Source organism: Aegilops tauschii, chromosome 3 (assembly GCF_002575655.3).
Source record: "Aegilops tauschii subsp. strangulata cultivar AL8/78 chromosome 3, Aet v6.0, whole genome shotgun sequence".
In the NCBI taxonomy this organism is placed as follows: Eukaryota; Viridiplantae; Streptophyta; class Magnoliopsida; order Poales; family Poaceae; genus Aegilops; species Aegilops tauschii.
Window position 1 is genome coordinate 607,065,373 of NC_053037.3, and position 14,314 is coordinate 607,079,686.

Genomic DNA, 14,314 nt, shown 5'->3' on the forward strand with positions numbered 1-14,314 from the left:
GTTTTTTTTCTTCTGATTTTGGTTATACTCATGTATGAGAATTTGGGTGTGTGAAATTAAAGTAACATGATCTACAAACTTGTAGATAAGGTTGCCACTCGAAACTAATGTCCCACTCTTCATTTCTTTATAGCAACATCTTTTCGTTTTAAAAAGATAAAGAATAAACACTTTCACATCAAACCACATTTGTGCATGTCACTTTTTAACAAGTTATTATTACTCTTCTGGCCTCTGCACGGAGAAGATGTACACATTGGCAATATTGGCCTAGTTCCTTGCAATTACAATGTGTTCCTTTGGCCAATATGTGTCATATCGTAATTTGTTTGGAATATGATGATTAACCCCTAAGGACTTTTTTGTAAAACTCGTGATGATGTAATATATTGGAAATTGTGTTTCCAACTGGTATGCCATATATGCATAATCTCCTCGAAAGTGTTACCCCCACCCCCCCCCCCCCCCCCCCCCCCGCGCGCGCGAAATCCTACATTTGGGTGCTCGGTATGGTCGGTGCTGGTTTAGTCTGGCTGTCGGCGTGAGATGATTGGTCGAACTATGTTCAACAGATATGGGTGCCGGTCCAGTAGTAGGATTGAAGCAGCATGAGTGCATTTTGTCATCATGTTCGCGTTTGTCATAGCGATTGAGCTATTATCATTTCTTTTCTATGAGTTGAGACTTGGCAATAATATATGATCGTGTGCATCACCGACATAGAGACTAGGGGTTAGACCTTCATTTTGAAAAGAAAAACAAAAAAATATGCCCACCTCATGTCATTATGAAGCCTGTCTGAAATCTTGATGAATGGTGCTACAACAGGATAATCAAGACACATGAATTCTGCCTTCCAAGTTAATTCCCCATACTCATGGTGAATCTCAAAGCCAGCTCAATTCTCGATTGTTGAACAAGGAACATAGATCTACACTAGACCACTAACTAGCTATTGTCCGTGGCCGCCGTAAGGAGGGGCTGTTTCTTGGTATCATCCCACTTGTTCAATCTTTTATGCGCCTCCTCGACCTGAAGGTCAAATAAAACATTACACATTTGAATAGTGTATCTTTAACAATGCATATTTTTTAACAATTTGCATCGTCCATATGTACTCCTAAGAAGGTTACGAATCATGCGACAGAAAGCACAGTAGTGAGCAAACAAGAGATTGATCTGGATGTTAAATTTATGGCAACAAATAGCTATGGCGATAGAGGGAGGTAGAATGAATCTTCGGACCTCGCATAGTTTAACTCCATGTTCATCATTAACACTTTTGTGAAAAATAACGGAAATGTTTGACTCAACTTTCCACTCTATACGTTTAGTGAAAGGGGTACCTCTTTGCTCCAATCGGTTCTGATGGTGACCCACAGTAGAATGGCCGTCTGCATAGTCGTTCCTCCAATCATGCCACCCCAAATGCCCTGCGAGCATGCATACGATGCCATCACCAAACACAAGTTAGAACAGCAAAGTAAAGGTTTCATCATCACCAAATATATATATGAAAAAAATTGAAGGATAAATCCACCACCTTTACGCCGAGGTTGAAGACAAAACCGAGAACAATGCCAAGGGGTACGCCTACGATGTAGTAACAACCAATGTTCACGTATGCAACAAATTGTTGCCATCCACATCCAACAGCAACACCTGATATTTGTATGCATGTCAGTAAAGTTCAAAATCCATGTATATTTTCCCCTATTGTTTGAGTAATGCAATCGACGTGAATACTTTTTGAAATATTATATTAATGGACTAATCAAGATAGCACATGTTGGCGTGCAGAAACTTTCTAAAATTTACCTGACAATACAGGTTGTATGCCATTCAGAATGAGCGTGATGGCAAGGAGCGGGCAGAGATCCGCCACCGCGTCGGAAACTATTTCACTCTCTGTGAACAAGTAGCTGATGTGGTTGCGTAGGCAGAGCATGACAATGGCAAAGACAACAGAGATGGCTGCACAGAGCGAAGTGACGACCCACACCGAGAAAAATGCTGACTTGGGGTTGCCGGCACCGAGCTCATTGCTAACTCTTACACTGAAGTGAAAACATATACATTCGTTAATTATAGTACTTATTTCCTAGCTATCAGTAAGCAACGATAATGTTGTCAAGTCATTCAATTTAGAGTCGCGAACCTTGCGGCGGCGTTGAAACCTACTGAGATCATGAACACCCAACCAGCGATTGTCATGCTGCACAAATGTAAGTTAATTAGCACAAACTCTGCAGATTGATTGCTAGGCAGAGGCACAAAACATCAGCAAGAATTATGGATGAATGATACTCACCACACAGAGAGGGAATCCAGGGCGATCTCGGGGTCGGGGAGCAAGCCAGCAATGAGCACCAGGATCTGAAAGTACCATGTCTCAAGGCACAGCATCACAGCCGACGCGGCGGAGAGCTTGAGAAAGGCCGGCAAGCCGGAGAAGGCCTGCCAGGTGAACCCGGTCCACGTCTCCCGGCAGGTCGGGCTCACGGCGATGTACGCGAACTGCGCCCCGACGATGACCCACCAGCTCAGGCTCAGCACCAGCGAGGCGCCGAGCAGGCCGAGGCCAGCCTTGTACACCACGACCCAGCTCAGCAGCAAGTGCAACACGAGCGTGCCCGTGGAGATGTAAGCGCTCGGCAGGACGATGCTCTGCGCCTGCATGAACTTCTGGATGGGGAAGTTGATGGCGTACGCGAAGATCTGAGGGATCAGGCCGTACACGAAGATCGACGCGGCGTGGGCGATCTCCGGTGACTGTCCCAGTAGCACGAGGAGCGGCTCCGAGAAGGCGTAGATCGCGGCGAGAGGTATGCCGGTGCAGCAGAGGAGGACGGCCGAGCGTTGTAAGTAGGTTCCGAGCATGTCGTACTTGTGTGCACCGAAGGCTTGTCCGCACAGGGTCTCCACTGCACTACCCATGCCCAGCTGCAAGAATGTAGTGTCTTGTGAGTGTGATGAAGTGCGATTTAACAGTCAAATATACTCCCTCTGTCCCATAATATAAGAGCGTTTCTGACACTAGTCTAGTGTCAAAAATGTTCTTATATTATGGGACGGAGGGAGTACCTTTTAAAATCAATATGTAATAAGTAATAACTAAGAAAATAAATAAATAATACTCCCTCCGTCCCAAAATTCTTGTCTTAGATTAGTCTAGATACGGATGTATCTAATACTAAAGCGTGACTTGATACGCCCGTATGTAGACAAATCTAAGACAAGAATTTTGGGACAGAGGGAGTACAAAGATATTCAAACATTTTTTGGAAATTATATATTGAAGAAAACCTGGTAAAAAACCCTGAATTTGTTTTTTGAGACAACTTATCAGTCTCAATAAGCATGCTGAATAGTCAAGGACCACTATATTATACAGGTCTTGGCATCGTTAGAGTAGCATCTAGGGGGGATTTTCTTGCAAGGTTTTCCTCATTAGAACCTACCTAATATCTAGACGGCGGGGCAGCGAGGATGATCTAGGAGTGTCGTATGTACAAGTACATATAACCACATATCACCATTTAAGAAGAAATTTTCAGACGCAAGGTGTCAAAAGGAGTGAACGTCTCTCTGCAAAAAAGGAGTGAACGTCCTAACCAGGAACCAAACCAACCTGAAATTCGACATGTCAACGTAAAACACTCAAGGGGGTGATATACCCGGTTTTAGAGATTTCATGGTGAAAACGGCGTACGAAAATGGATTTTTGGGGGTTATTTGTTCGTCGCTCCACATATGAGATTAAAAAAAATACTGTTTTTTTTTCTTTTCTACCACTTCAGTTCTGCCCATAGCACACAGTCCTATTAATCCTATGTCTCGCTAATTGGGATAGCGAAGCAGTGCTTGCCTACAGGATTGATGAAGTGGGCCCGCCCAATAAGATGGTAGCGATCGGTCTTGGGAAGCTTCCGCCCGGTTTTGAAAAGGTCCCATGTTTTTTCTTCCTGTGTTTTTCTCTATAGTTTTTTTAGGGTTTTTTCAGATTTTTTATTTTCATTTTTCTGTTTTCTGTTTATGTATTTATTTATTTTTGAAATAATATCAACTTTTTTAATACAAGTTGAACATTTTTAATATACAGATTGTGCATTTTTCATATACGCAATGAAAATGTTTCAAATACATGTTGAACATTTTCCAAATGCACACTGAATTTTTTTAGTACAATGTGAATTTTTCTAACACACATTGATTTTTTATAAATCATGAAGAGTTTTGAAAATGAGCGAACATTGTTTAAACGTTAGCATTTTCCATGGCACAATGATCTTTTATATGTTGCAAAAAAATTAAAACTATATGAGGGATTTTTCAAAAGAAAATATGAAAAGAAAATTTATTAAAACTTAGAATTTTTAGAAATAACAAGATTTTCAAAATTTTCATGAACATTTTAGAAAATGTTGGGTCCATATTTTGAAACATGTGAACAGTTTTAAATATCGTGAACCTGTTTTTGATTTATGCAACCTTTTTTAAAATGCCGACAATAACCTTACATGCCACAAACATTTTTTAAGTGTGCAGTGAATATTTTTGTAATGTCCGGTATATATATATATATATATATATATATATATATATATATAAGATTTTTGGAATATAAATATAAGTAAGGAAAGAAAAAAGAAAAAGAAAAAGGAATATAAATATAAGTAATACGGCCTTTCCTTCTCCCATAGTTTTTTTTTCTTTAGTCCCTTCTCTCCTTGTGTTGTTTGTCATACACTATAGCTCATTACCTAGCTGGCTAGCTTAGTGTCTCCCTCTCCCTCTCAAGTAAAAGTTGGCAAGCTTAGTGTCTCCCTCTCCCTTTCCCTCTCAAGTAATGGACTTTGTGTGTGCTAAGAATCGTCAACTTTTCAACGGTAGAATCTGGACTTTATGGTTTAGGCAAATAATGAACTTAGAGAGCTTGAATTTATATGGCAATAATCATTTTCTAGTGAGGTAGGCCATGTTTAGAGTTTGGGGCATGCCCCTGGTTTTCCTTGCTCGGCCCTGTTTCGACGTAGAGGTTTTGGGGCCAAATTGCGCACATGGCCCCGCGTCGAGATTCTCAGTTGGTAGCGAATTGATCATACATGACATCATGCCTAGTGCAACCAAGTGTGATTGAAACAATATTTATAGGAAAAACGAATATTCCAAATCACATGGGAAGTTTCCTACTTGGTACAAGTGGCCTATAGGAGCCGACGCGACTCAACAAGTCAATTTTTGTATCGAGCCGATCGCCGTTGCAATCCATCGACTATACGCAACCATAAACAAATCAACCCCATGACAGACACACGAGCTTGGTTCTGCTTGTCACCAGTAAACAAACGTGAAATGCAGTGCTCTTTTGGTCAGATCAATGCTTCCCAAAAGTGACAGGTTCATCGAACATTTCGATCTGGTAAGCTGTGGGTAATTTTTTTTTTTTTTTTTTTTTTTGAGAATGTAAGCTGTGCGTAGCGTAATTAAGGGCAGCAACAAGTGAAATAGCTGTACTGTATAGTATAGGGCCAACACTAGCTCTTGGTCCAACTCCAATCAGCGCCCATTGACGAGAGGTTAATCGAGAGCATCTCCATCTATTCTACTCTGAAGCATCCAAAAATATATGTAGTAATCTTTCGGTCCAGCAATGGCAGGTTCATTGAACATTCCGATCTAGAGGAGTGGGTACATTCGCCAATACGCAGAGTGTCACCTAGAGGAGTGGGTACGCCGATATATTTTTGACGGAAAACAGCGAGCGCTGAATGATTTGGAGAATAGATGGAGGGGAGAGAGTGGTGACGTACCATGAGGCCGTAGGCGAACATCTGGACGCCGGTGTTGCCGAGGGAGGCGGCGGCGAGCTCCAGGCTGCCGAGGTGGCCGGAGAAGATCTGCGTGGACATGGACATGAGGTAGTTGATCATGTACATGACCACCGCCGGCGCCGCCAGCCGCGTCAGCATCCCGAGCTCGATCGCCCCCGCCGCCCACACGCGCCCCGCCAGCGGCGCCGTCGAGTCCGTCAGGATGCTCTCCAGCCGGCCCGGCGCTTCCCCGTCCGCCATGCTCGCGCCGCGAGGAGCTGTTGGCGTTGACTGCTATGGTAGCTCCGCTCGGCCAAGTCCGTCGACGGACGGACGCTGGCGTATATAATGGCGCGATCTGTGTGTGTGTTTGCTTGCTCCTTGAATCAAATCAATGCGGCAGCTACCGACCGGACCGGTGACCAGTTCGCCTGTAGCTGTAGGCTGCTCGCCACAGGTTGGTGTAGTAATGGCTTACTAAATCTCGCCGGCTCGCCACGAGATTACCTGTGGCTCCCGCTGACAGTGGGGCCCAGCTAGCCAGCGACGGACAAACCGAGCGCTCGGCACTCGACCGGATTCCAAAATCCACCCCCAAAAGACAGTTTCCGGTACAAACTAGTACTCGTACTAGTGTACCTGGAGATTCCTGACAAGAAAAAGTAATGGTGCTAGTATACCTCGAGATGCCCACTTTAAAAAAAACTTTCCAAATTTTGAAGAAAAAGTAGGACCGCGAGCAAAAACATGCAGGTCTAGATCTCCGTGTGGATTGCATTGGCGATTTTTCCCGATTTGCTTTTCAGATGTTTTTTGTTTCAATTGATTTTTTTTCTATTAGAACACATTAGCAATTATTAAAATATTCAGGATTTTTTTCATGAGTTTAGAAAATGTTCATAAATTTCAAGAAACGCTCTTGAATTTAAAAATTATTCATAAATTCAAACATTTTTCAAGAATGTGATTTTTTTCATGAAATCTAAAATAGGTTTAAGAATGATAAATGTGTTCACGAGTTTTAAAAATAACGTTTTTTTAAATGTTAGTGTTTTTTTGTCAATTTAAATATGTTCATGAATTTTAAAATATTCACATAGTATAAAAATTGTTCATCCATTTAAATTATATTCCCAGGTCGTTTCAAAAAATATTAATAAATTGAAAATATTCACTAATTTCAAAATAAAAAATAAAACAGAAAACAAATATAAAACAAAATGAAATGAAAAAAATGAAAACCAATGAACGAAAAAAATGAACGAAACCTTCCCGAAACCAAAAGAATTGTCCTACATCAATGTAGGGGATCCGCGTTTGCTCGACCGCCTCCATTATGTGCAGAGAATATGAATTGCCAATAACCTCTGAAAGAAAAAAATATAACTAATTTGACAAATGAAGAATGGCGCAGCAAAGCGCAAGTCCTCTCGTTGCTAACCACGGTAGCAAGAGTACTAGAAACTATCTTCATTTCCGAACACTTGTGCAAGGTGGGTCCAAAGTCCCCGGCACCCAGCAAGTACGCCATCACCACCCCGGGCGCTGCCGTGTTCGCTTTTGCGTTCTCCACCTAGTCCGCCGCCGCAGCCTGGCCACCTCCTGCCCCTGTCCATGCGCCTTCGACTGTCCCTGCCCTTGCGCCGCCGCATCCGTAGCTGGAGCGGGAGCCGGTGGTTCCGGGTGCACAACCGGATGGCTGGGTAGCGGGACCATGGCGCCGATGTAGTGCCACCAACCCAAAATTTGCTCCATTATGGAGTGAGCATCCGATGAGCCATCGTAGTCCTCGACTCCGACTCAAGTCCGGAGCCATCGCCGGGCCTCTCAGACCTTGGATCCGTGATCTGGCTCGAGGCCAGAGCCATCACCGTGCCTCTCGAACCTCGGATCCGTTACCTGGCCATTGTAGCTCGCCGGAGAATCAGTCTAAATGGGGATCTGCCATGAGTGCGCGAGAGAGAGAGAGTGTGTGTGTGTGTGTGTGTGTGTGAGTGGCAAAATGTCACTTCGCTTCGATAGGAGAGGAAGGAAGTGGGTTGACCCGTTCGGGAGCATCGGCTTCTAACTCGAACGCGTCCAGCTGATGATGTGTCGAAGTGAGATCGTGCGCTTAGATCAATGGTGATGAGCACATTCGGTAGTATAAGCAAAAATCCACACGTTCGGCAGTTATCTTTTCCGAAATTTTAAGAACTGCTCTTCAAATTTTCAAAATATTTGTAAATTCAAAATTGTTCATGAATATGAAAATAATAATCACAAATTCTAATAAAAGGATCAAGAATGTTAAAAGTGTTCACGAGTACAAGAAAAACAAAATTTTCAAAACATGGTAACAAAATAAAATAATATGTACGCGATTTTAGAAGTGTTTGTGAATTTAAATAATGTTCATAAATTTTAAAATTTTGACATATTATATGAAAATCACCAATTTAAAGTATACTAGTAAATGTGCATGTGCAATACACGTATAACCGCAGGAAAAAAATCTTCATACATTCTACTAATTAGGATGCAATCAATGAAATAAAATCAACAACAAAGAGGTCATATAACATTCTGAACATTTAGCCTCCTAGAGCATCCACATTCTTCTAAATAACCAATGCCAAAATTACATTTTAAACATTTATCACCATTGCTAACACTGGCCACAACAACCCAAAATGAAAAAACAATGGGAGCCATATCACCTAGTTTGTGCCTAATTTTGCTGATTCCCACCCCCTTGGTCTTTGTTCCATGGCACATACATGCCCCTAATATCCTTAAAACATGGGCACAATTTCCAGATACTATTATATGTGCAAGAATACGAAATTTTCTCTACAAGCTGATTTCGTCATCGTCACCTGAGGAAGAGGAAACTCTGTTGAAGAAATGTTTTTGTGAGGTGAAATACCAGAAACTATTGCTTACACAAGCATATAATAGCATAAATGATGAACTATGAAGGAAACATGTATGTGTGATAAATTGTACTAACAAAATCACCATAAAGATGTTGAATTGTCAAAAAAAATAAGAATTTTTGTGAGGGTCGGATAGGTTATATACTGAAAAGAAAGTTCCGGGAGCACAACTCAACTAAAGGCTTCCGGATCATAGAGCTAGGTGTAGCAGATAGCCAAATAGGTGAACTGAGCACTAAGTAATGCTTCATAACGAATTAAATTTCAACACTATTTTGAACAAAAGGAATCACATAGACAGGAGATATGTAACTTGCAAATAAGCTGTAAAAAAATGTCCTGACAAATGAAATGTATGTGTTTTCGACATTGACAATTCAGCTGCGCCGAAGTATAAAGTGAATACAAATATGTGAAATGGATGGAATATATACAGAAGAGATTTACTCACAAATGTGAATTGTAATTCATAATACCTTTCACCATGGTTTATGATAAATCTGTCATTTGCTAGTTGTTTTACAAACAAAATAAATAATGGCCACTGGAGTTCACTTGTTCATCGTTCTCACAGGAAATAAATGCAAAAAGAATGAGAAAAAAGAGAAGAAAAAAGGAAAGATACAAAAGAAAACGAGAAAAAATGATGAAACCCGAATAAACAGAAGGAAATGGAGAAAGAAAAGAAAGAAAAATGGAGAAATGAAAAACAAACAACAAAAATCCAAAAAAAACAATGAAAAAACAGCTCTTTTCCCTATAAGTAGGTTGTGCCCTAGCATTCAACACGAACACGGTGCTTACCCGGTGGTTAGGTTCTCTACTACTCATCGAGAAGACCTAAATCCGAATCCTGGTCCCACCCCCTCCCTTTTTGTTTTAAGTGCCCGCCTATTGGTCCAGCCTTTTACGATAGCGTTCGACGCGAGGGTTCCTTCTGCCTCGCATAATGCGAGATATACCGCTCGCGATGCGAGACAGAAGGTGTGCCAGCCTGAAAGGAACTTCTAGTGGGTCGGCCCAGTAGGGACCTGTCGCTCGGTTCGTTCACTGGTCTTTGTTTTTTAGTCTTGTTTATATTTTTCTAATATTCTAAATACATAAACTCCAAAATATAATTTACTCAAATTTTGAAAACGCTCATTGCACATTTAAAAAATGATCATGCAATGTAAAATCATGTTTGCAAATTTTTTAGAAAATGTTGATAGCACTAAAAAAATGTTTGTGAAATTAAAAAAGTGTACATGTGTTCCAAAAACAAAATGTTCGCTACTCTTTTGAAAATGTTTGCCTAATGTCAAAAAGAATGTTCAACTAATTTTTTTTAGCATTTAAAAAATGTTTTGTACCATTCATATAATGTTCAGCATGCATTGAAAAATGTTTTGCATGTACCCAAGAAATTTCAGACAAGTATTTGAATAAAATGTTCATCATGTATTGAAAAAAAATGTTCAACATATGCCTATGAAATGTTACGCACTTATATGAAAATTTTAGCACGTATGTTTTAAAAAGTCAACACGTGTTTGAGAAAATAAAAGGAAAAAGGAAGAATAAAAACAGAGAAACCTGATATCAAAAGAAACAAAGAAAGAAAACAACTTACACAACTTTCTAACACCAATCCAGACCAGAACATGGAATCTTCTTAAAACAGCTCAGGGGAGCTACAGTTTTTGGCCGGCATGCTAACTTCGTGCCAGTGGCCCGACTGTAGCTTGTTTCGTTGCAGGCAAGATAGGGGCGCGCTTATGTCTTGCTTATAGCGAGAGCAACTAATTGAGGAGCACTCGTTCGGAGCCTCCTCAAGGGTCACTTGAGGTGGGCTGAGAGCGTGTCACTTGTCATGCTTTGGGTGCTCCCTCTGGAATTTTTTTTATTTTCCCGCACGTGTTTTTGGTATTTTAGATGGTTTTTTCCGGGGGTTTTTGGCTTTCCGGTTTCCACCGTTGTTCTTACCTTTTCGACAAAAAATTATTTATAAAAAATTGCGCCAAGAACACGTTTTTTATTTTTGTTTCCACGGTCATGCTTGTCGGAAACAGAAAAAAAAACTCGTTTCTATTTTCCTTCCGCGAAAGGCACGGTTTTGCTTCTGTGAGAGGCATGGCCGTGCATCTCGAAAACGGAAAAGAGTGTTTTTTTTTTGTGAGAGGCAGGGTTTTGCTTTTGCGATGGGCACGGCCGTGCCTCTCGGAAACAGAAAAAACGTGTTTTCTCTTTTTTTTTTCCTTCCGTGAGAGGCTCGGTTCTCGAAAATGGAAAAATACGCTTTTCTATGTTTTTTCCTTCCGTGAGAGGCAGGGTTTTGCTTCACCGAGAGGCACGGATTTGCTTCCGTGAGAGGCACGGCCGTCCCTCTCAGAAACGAAAAATGTGTTTTTTCCTTCTGCGAGAAAGACGGTTTTGCTTCTGTGAGAGACACGAATTTCCTTTCGCGGTAGGTACGACTGTGCCTCTCGGAAACGGCTTTCGAAAAGGGAAAAAACGTGCTCCCGGTGTGGTTTTCTCCGGGTTTTTTTCGTAGAAAAAAAGTTCATCAAAACCTATCAAGATGAGATCTAGTTTTGAAGATCTCGATGCGAGGAATCCAGCAGTGAAAACGGTTCGAGATATGGATGCACAGTTTAAGAGATAAAACATTTTGAATAAACAAATGTACGAAAAAAGTGAAAACTTCCTGATTGCGACAAGTGGGGCATGCAACGCGCCACTTATCACACCCTGGGGAGGTGGAACTAATCTTTGGAAGAAGTACTCCTTAATTAGTGATTTCGGCTTATGACCAGGTAAACTGTTGCCTTGTCTGTGAGCACACTACAAGGTGTCGGTGTCGGCCCAGTAGGGACGTCAGTCGTTGAGCTGATGTCACCCTAATATCGTTTTTCATATTTTTTTATTCTTTACTTTTACTCTCTTATTTTGTATGAATATATTTAAAAAATATTTTCTTTTTAAAATTTAAACCATGAATTTGAAAAATGCTAACACAATAAAAAAATATGAGCTCAATTTTAGGAAATGTTGAAAGCTTTCTAATTTTTTTGTGAAAATGAAAAAATGGTTTTGCGTTTAAAAAAATATATATGTGATTATTACAAATGTTTATACAATATATAAAAGTGTGTAGTATAAAAAATGTTTCTTAACATTAAGAAAAGAACATGAAATTTTGAAGAAATGTTCCCCTGTTTTGAAAGAATATTTGTGAGATTTACATAAATGTTTATTCAAATGTGAAATAATGTTCATGTAGTTCAAAAACATGTAAGTGAATTTTAAAAATGTGTATAAAATGTAAATAATAAGTTGTGTAGTATAAGAAAAGTGTTTCATACCATTAAAAAAAGTGCATAACAGAAATATTCCCTTGTTTAAAAAAATGTGTATGACATTTAGAAAGACTTGTATACAAATGTAAAAATGTTCGCATAGTTAAAATAATTATTTGTAATTTTTTATAGAAAATGTATAAAATGTAAAAAATGTAGTGTACTATAAAAAATATTTCTTACTATTAGTAGAAGTGCAAGACATTTTGAAGAAATGTTGCACCGTTTCAACAAAATGTTTCTGGCATCAGCAAAATTGTTTATACAAATGTAAAAAAAAAAGACATGTAGCTCAACAATAATGTTTTAACGTGTATTTGATAAAATATTGACAATAAAGTGCTCAAACATGTATTGAAAGGAAAATGTACATCATGTATTTGAAAAATGTTTGTTTTTAGCAAAAATGTATTTTCACGTGTACACTAAAAAAATATTGTGCATTGAAAAAAGTGGACATGTGTTAAAAAGGAAAACCAATGGAAACAGATAAAAAACTAAAAGAATAAGGAGGAAAACTGTGAAAGAAACAAAGAAAAGTAAGGTATAACAAAGCAAAAAAGAAACAATGGAAACTGGTGAAAACAAAGAAAACCCAAATATAACAAAGAAAAGATAAAGAGCCGAAGAAAAAAACAAAAGAAAACGAAGACATTAATCACACAGTGTGTACTTGCCCTGTTCACCCCCTCGTTTCTCCCTTGGGGCGACTTGGGTGGCTCCAAATCCTAGTCTGCCGCCGACCTTTCCCCTCCTCCCCCTGACGTCGTAGCCATCGGAGACACCGTCGGCAAGCCCGCGCGGTGCCGAGGAAGGTGGCGGTGAGGCTGCCGCTTATGCCTCGCACGAAGGGCATGGCGTGCCGGGGTGGCGGCCCCGGTCAAGGTGGGCAGTGCTGTCCCTGTGGTGGACGGCGGCTGCGGGTGCTCGACTAGTCTCCTAGGCTTGCTTGGCCGTGAGGGGAATGTATCCGGTGCACCCGCACTTGTGGTGCTACCGGTGCACTAGATGCCATAGAATATTTTAAAAAATCTGAAAAAAAATCTAGCATGTTAACACAACATCAATGTATGATGTCACAAAATTTTATATAAAAATTTGATTTTTTTTAGATACAAAAATGACAAATTTGACATCGTTGTGATAATGGGCCAAATCTAAAGCTCAAGTTATGTTATGTACTATTCAGTGTTGAATTTGTCATTTTTGTTTTTGGAGTTATGTTTTGAATTTTGACTTGAGTTTTGTGACAATCTACATTGATTTTGTGCATGCGTGCTAATTTTTTCAGATTTTTTTGAATATTTTAAAAGCTCATTGTGAGTTCGGTGCACTGGCAGCACCATAAGCTCCGGTGCACCAGATATTTTCCCTGACCGTGAGATCTTGGTGGATGGAGCTCGCGGTAGGCGGGATTCGTTTTGTCGGTCGGCCAGATCTAAATCGACCAACACCAACTCCATCCTTCTCACCCTCTCTGCTATGCGATCCGAGCTCCGGTGTGGCCCTGCTCGCCGGATCCAATGGTGGTCGTTTTGGCGGTGGGGTTCCTGGAATCGGGGGAAACCCTTGGCCTGCGGCGGCAGCCACAACGATGACGACGCTGTGGCGTCGAAGCACTTCTTGGAGTCTTTGTTGAGGTATCCCACCCACCACACATCCTCCCCTGTCTTGGTCCTTCTTCGGGACGACAGCGAAGCTATGGCACCGTATCGCTTTCTGAAGGCGCCGTGCTTGGACCGCGGGGTGGTGGATATCGTGTTGGGATGTGCTGGTGGCTGTTGTGGCTGCATTACTCTTCGTCAACTTCTCGCCGTGTCGATTTGTTTCGTATTCCTATCCTGCGGTGCGCGTCTCCTTCGCGGTTGTGCCATGGCAACGACTATTTCTTGTGGAGCTCAATGTAGTCTATTGTAGCCCCTCTCATGGTACACCTGGTGGCCATATGTGAATTCGGGTTCCTGGGGAACCATTTCACCTGCCGACGGTGCGACGCCCTTCTGGTCCGGGACGATAAGATTGTGGCCTTCTACAGCGACGAAGACATCTGTCATTGTGCCCAGGTTGTTCATCATGCATTCATCATGCAGGAGTGGACTTGGGCCTTCTCCTTTTACATTGTTGTTTTCCACAAGCTCGGTGGTTGCCTACTGCTGGCTACTTTGGTGGCCGAAGACCTCGATGGATCGATCAAGCTTAGTTCTTCAGCTTCATCTTGGTAGTTGCTTGTGTAGTCTTAGGTTTG

General features: G+C 41.1%; 1 protein-coding gene across 1 annotated transcript; it reads right to left on the reverse strand.

Moving 5' to 3' along the window:
- Nucleotides 1–744: 744 nt before the first annotated feature.
- LOC109783884 (protein DETOXIFICATION 40) lies at nucleotides 745–6,253 on the reverse strand. The gene is made up of 7 exons (XM_020342463.4): nucleotides 5,814–6,253; nucleotides 2,312–2,943; nucleotides 2,159–2,215; nucleotides 1,819–2,057; nucleotides 1,544–1,662; nucleotides 1,347–1,433; nucleotides 745–1,032 (listed from the first exon to the last, which is right to left on the reverse strand). The coding sequence occupies exons 1-7, from the start codon at nucleotides 6,072–6,074 to the stop codon at nucleotides 949–951; spliced, it is 1,479 nt and encodes a 492-aa protein (XP_020198052.1). The 5' UTR covers nucleotides 6,075–6,253; the 3' UTR covers nucleotides 745–948.
- Nucleotides 6,254–14,314: the final 8,061 nt, after the last annotated feature.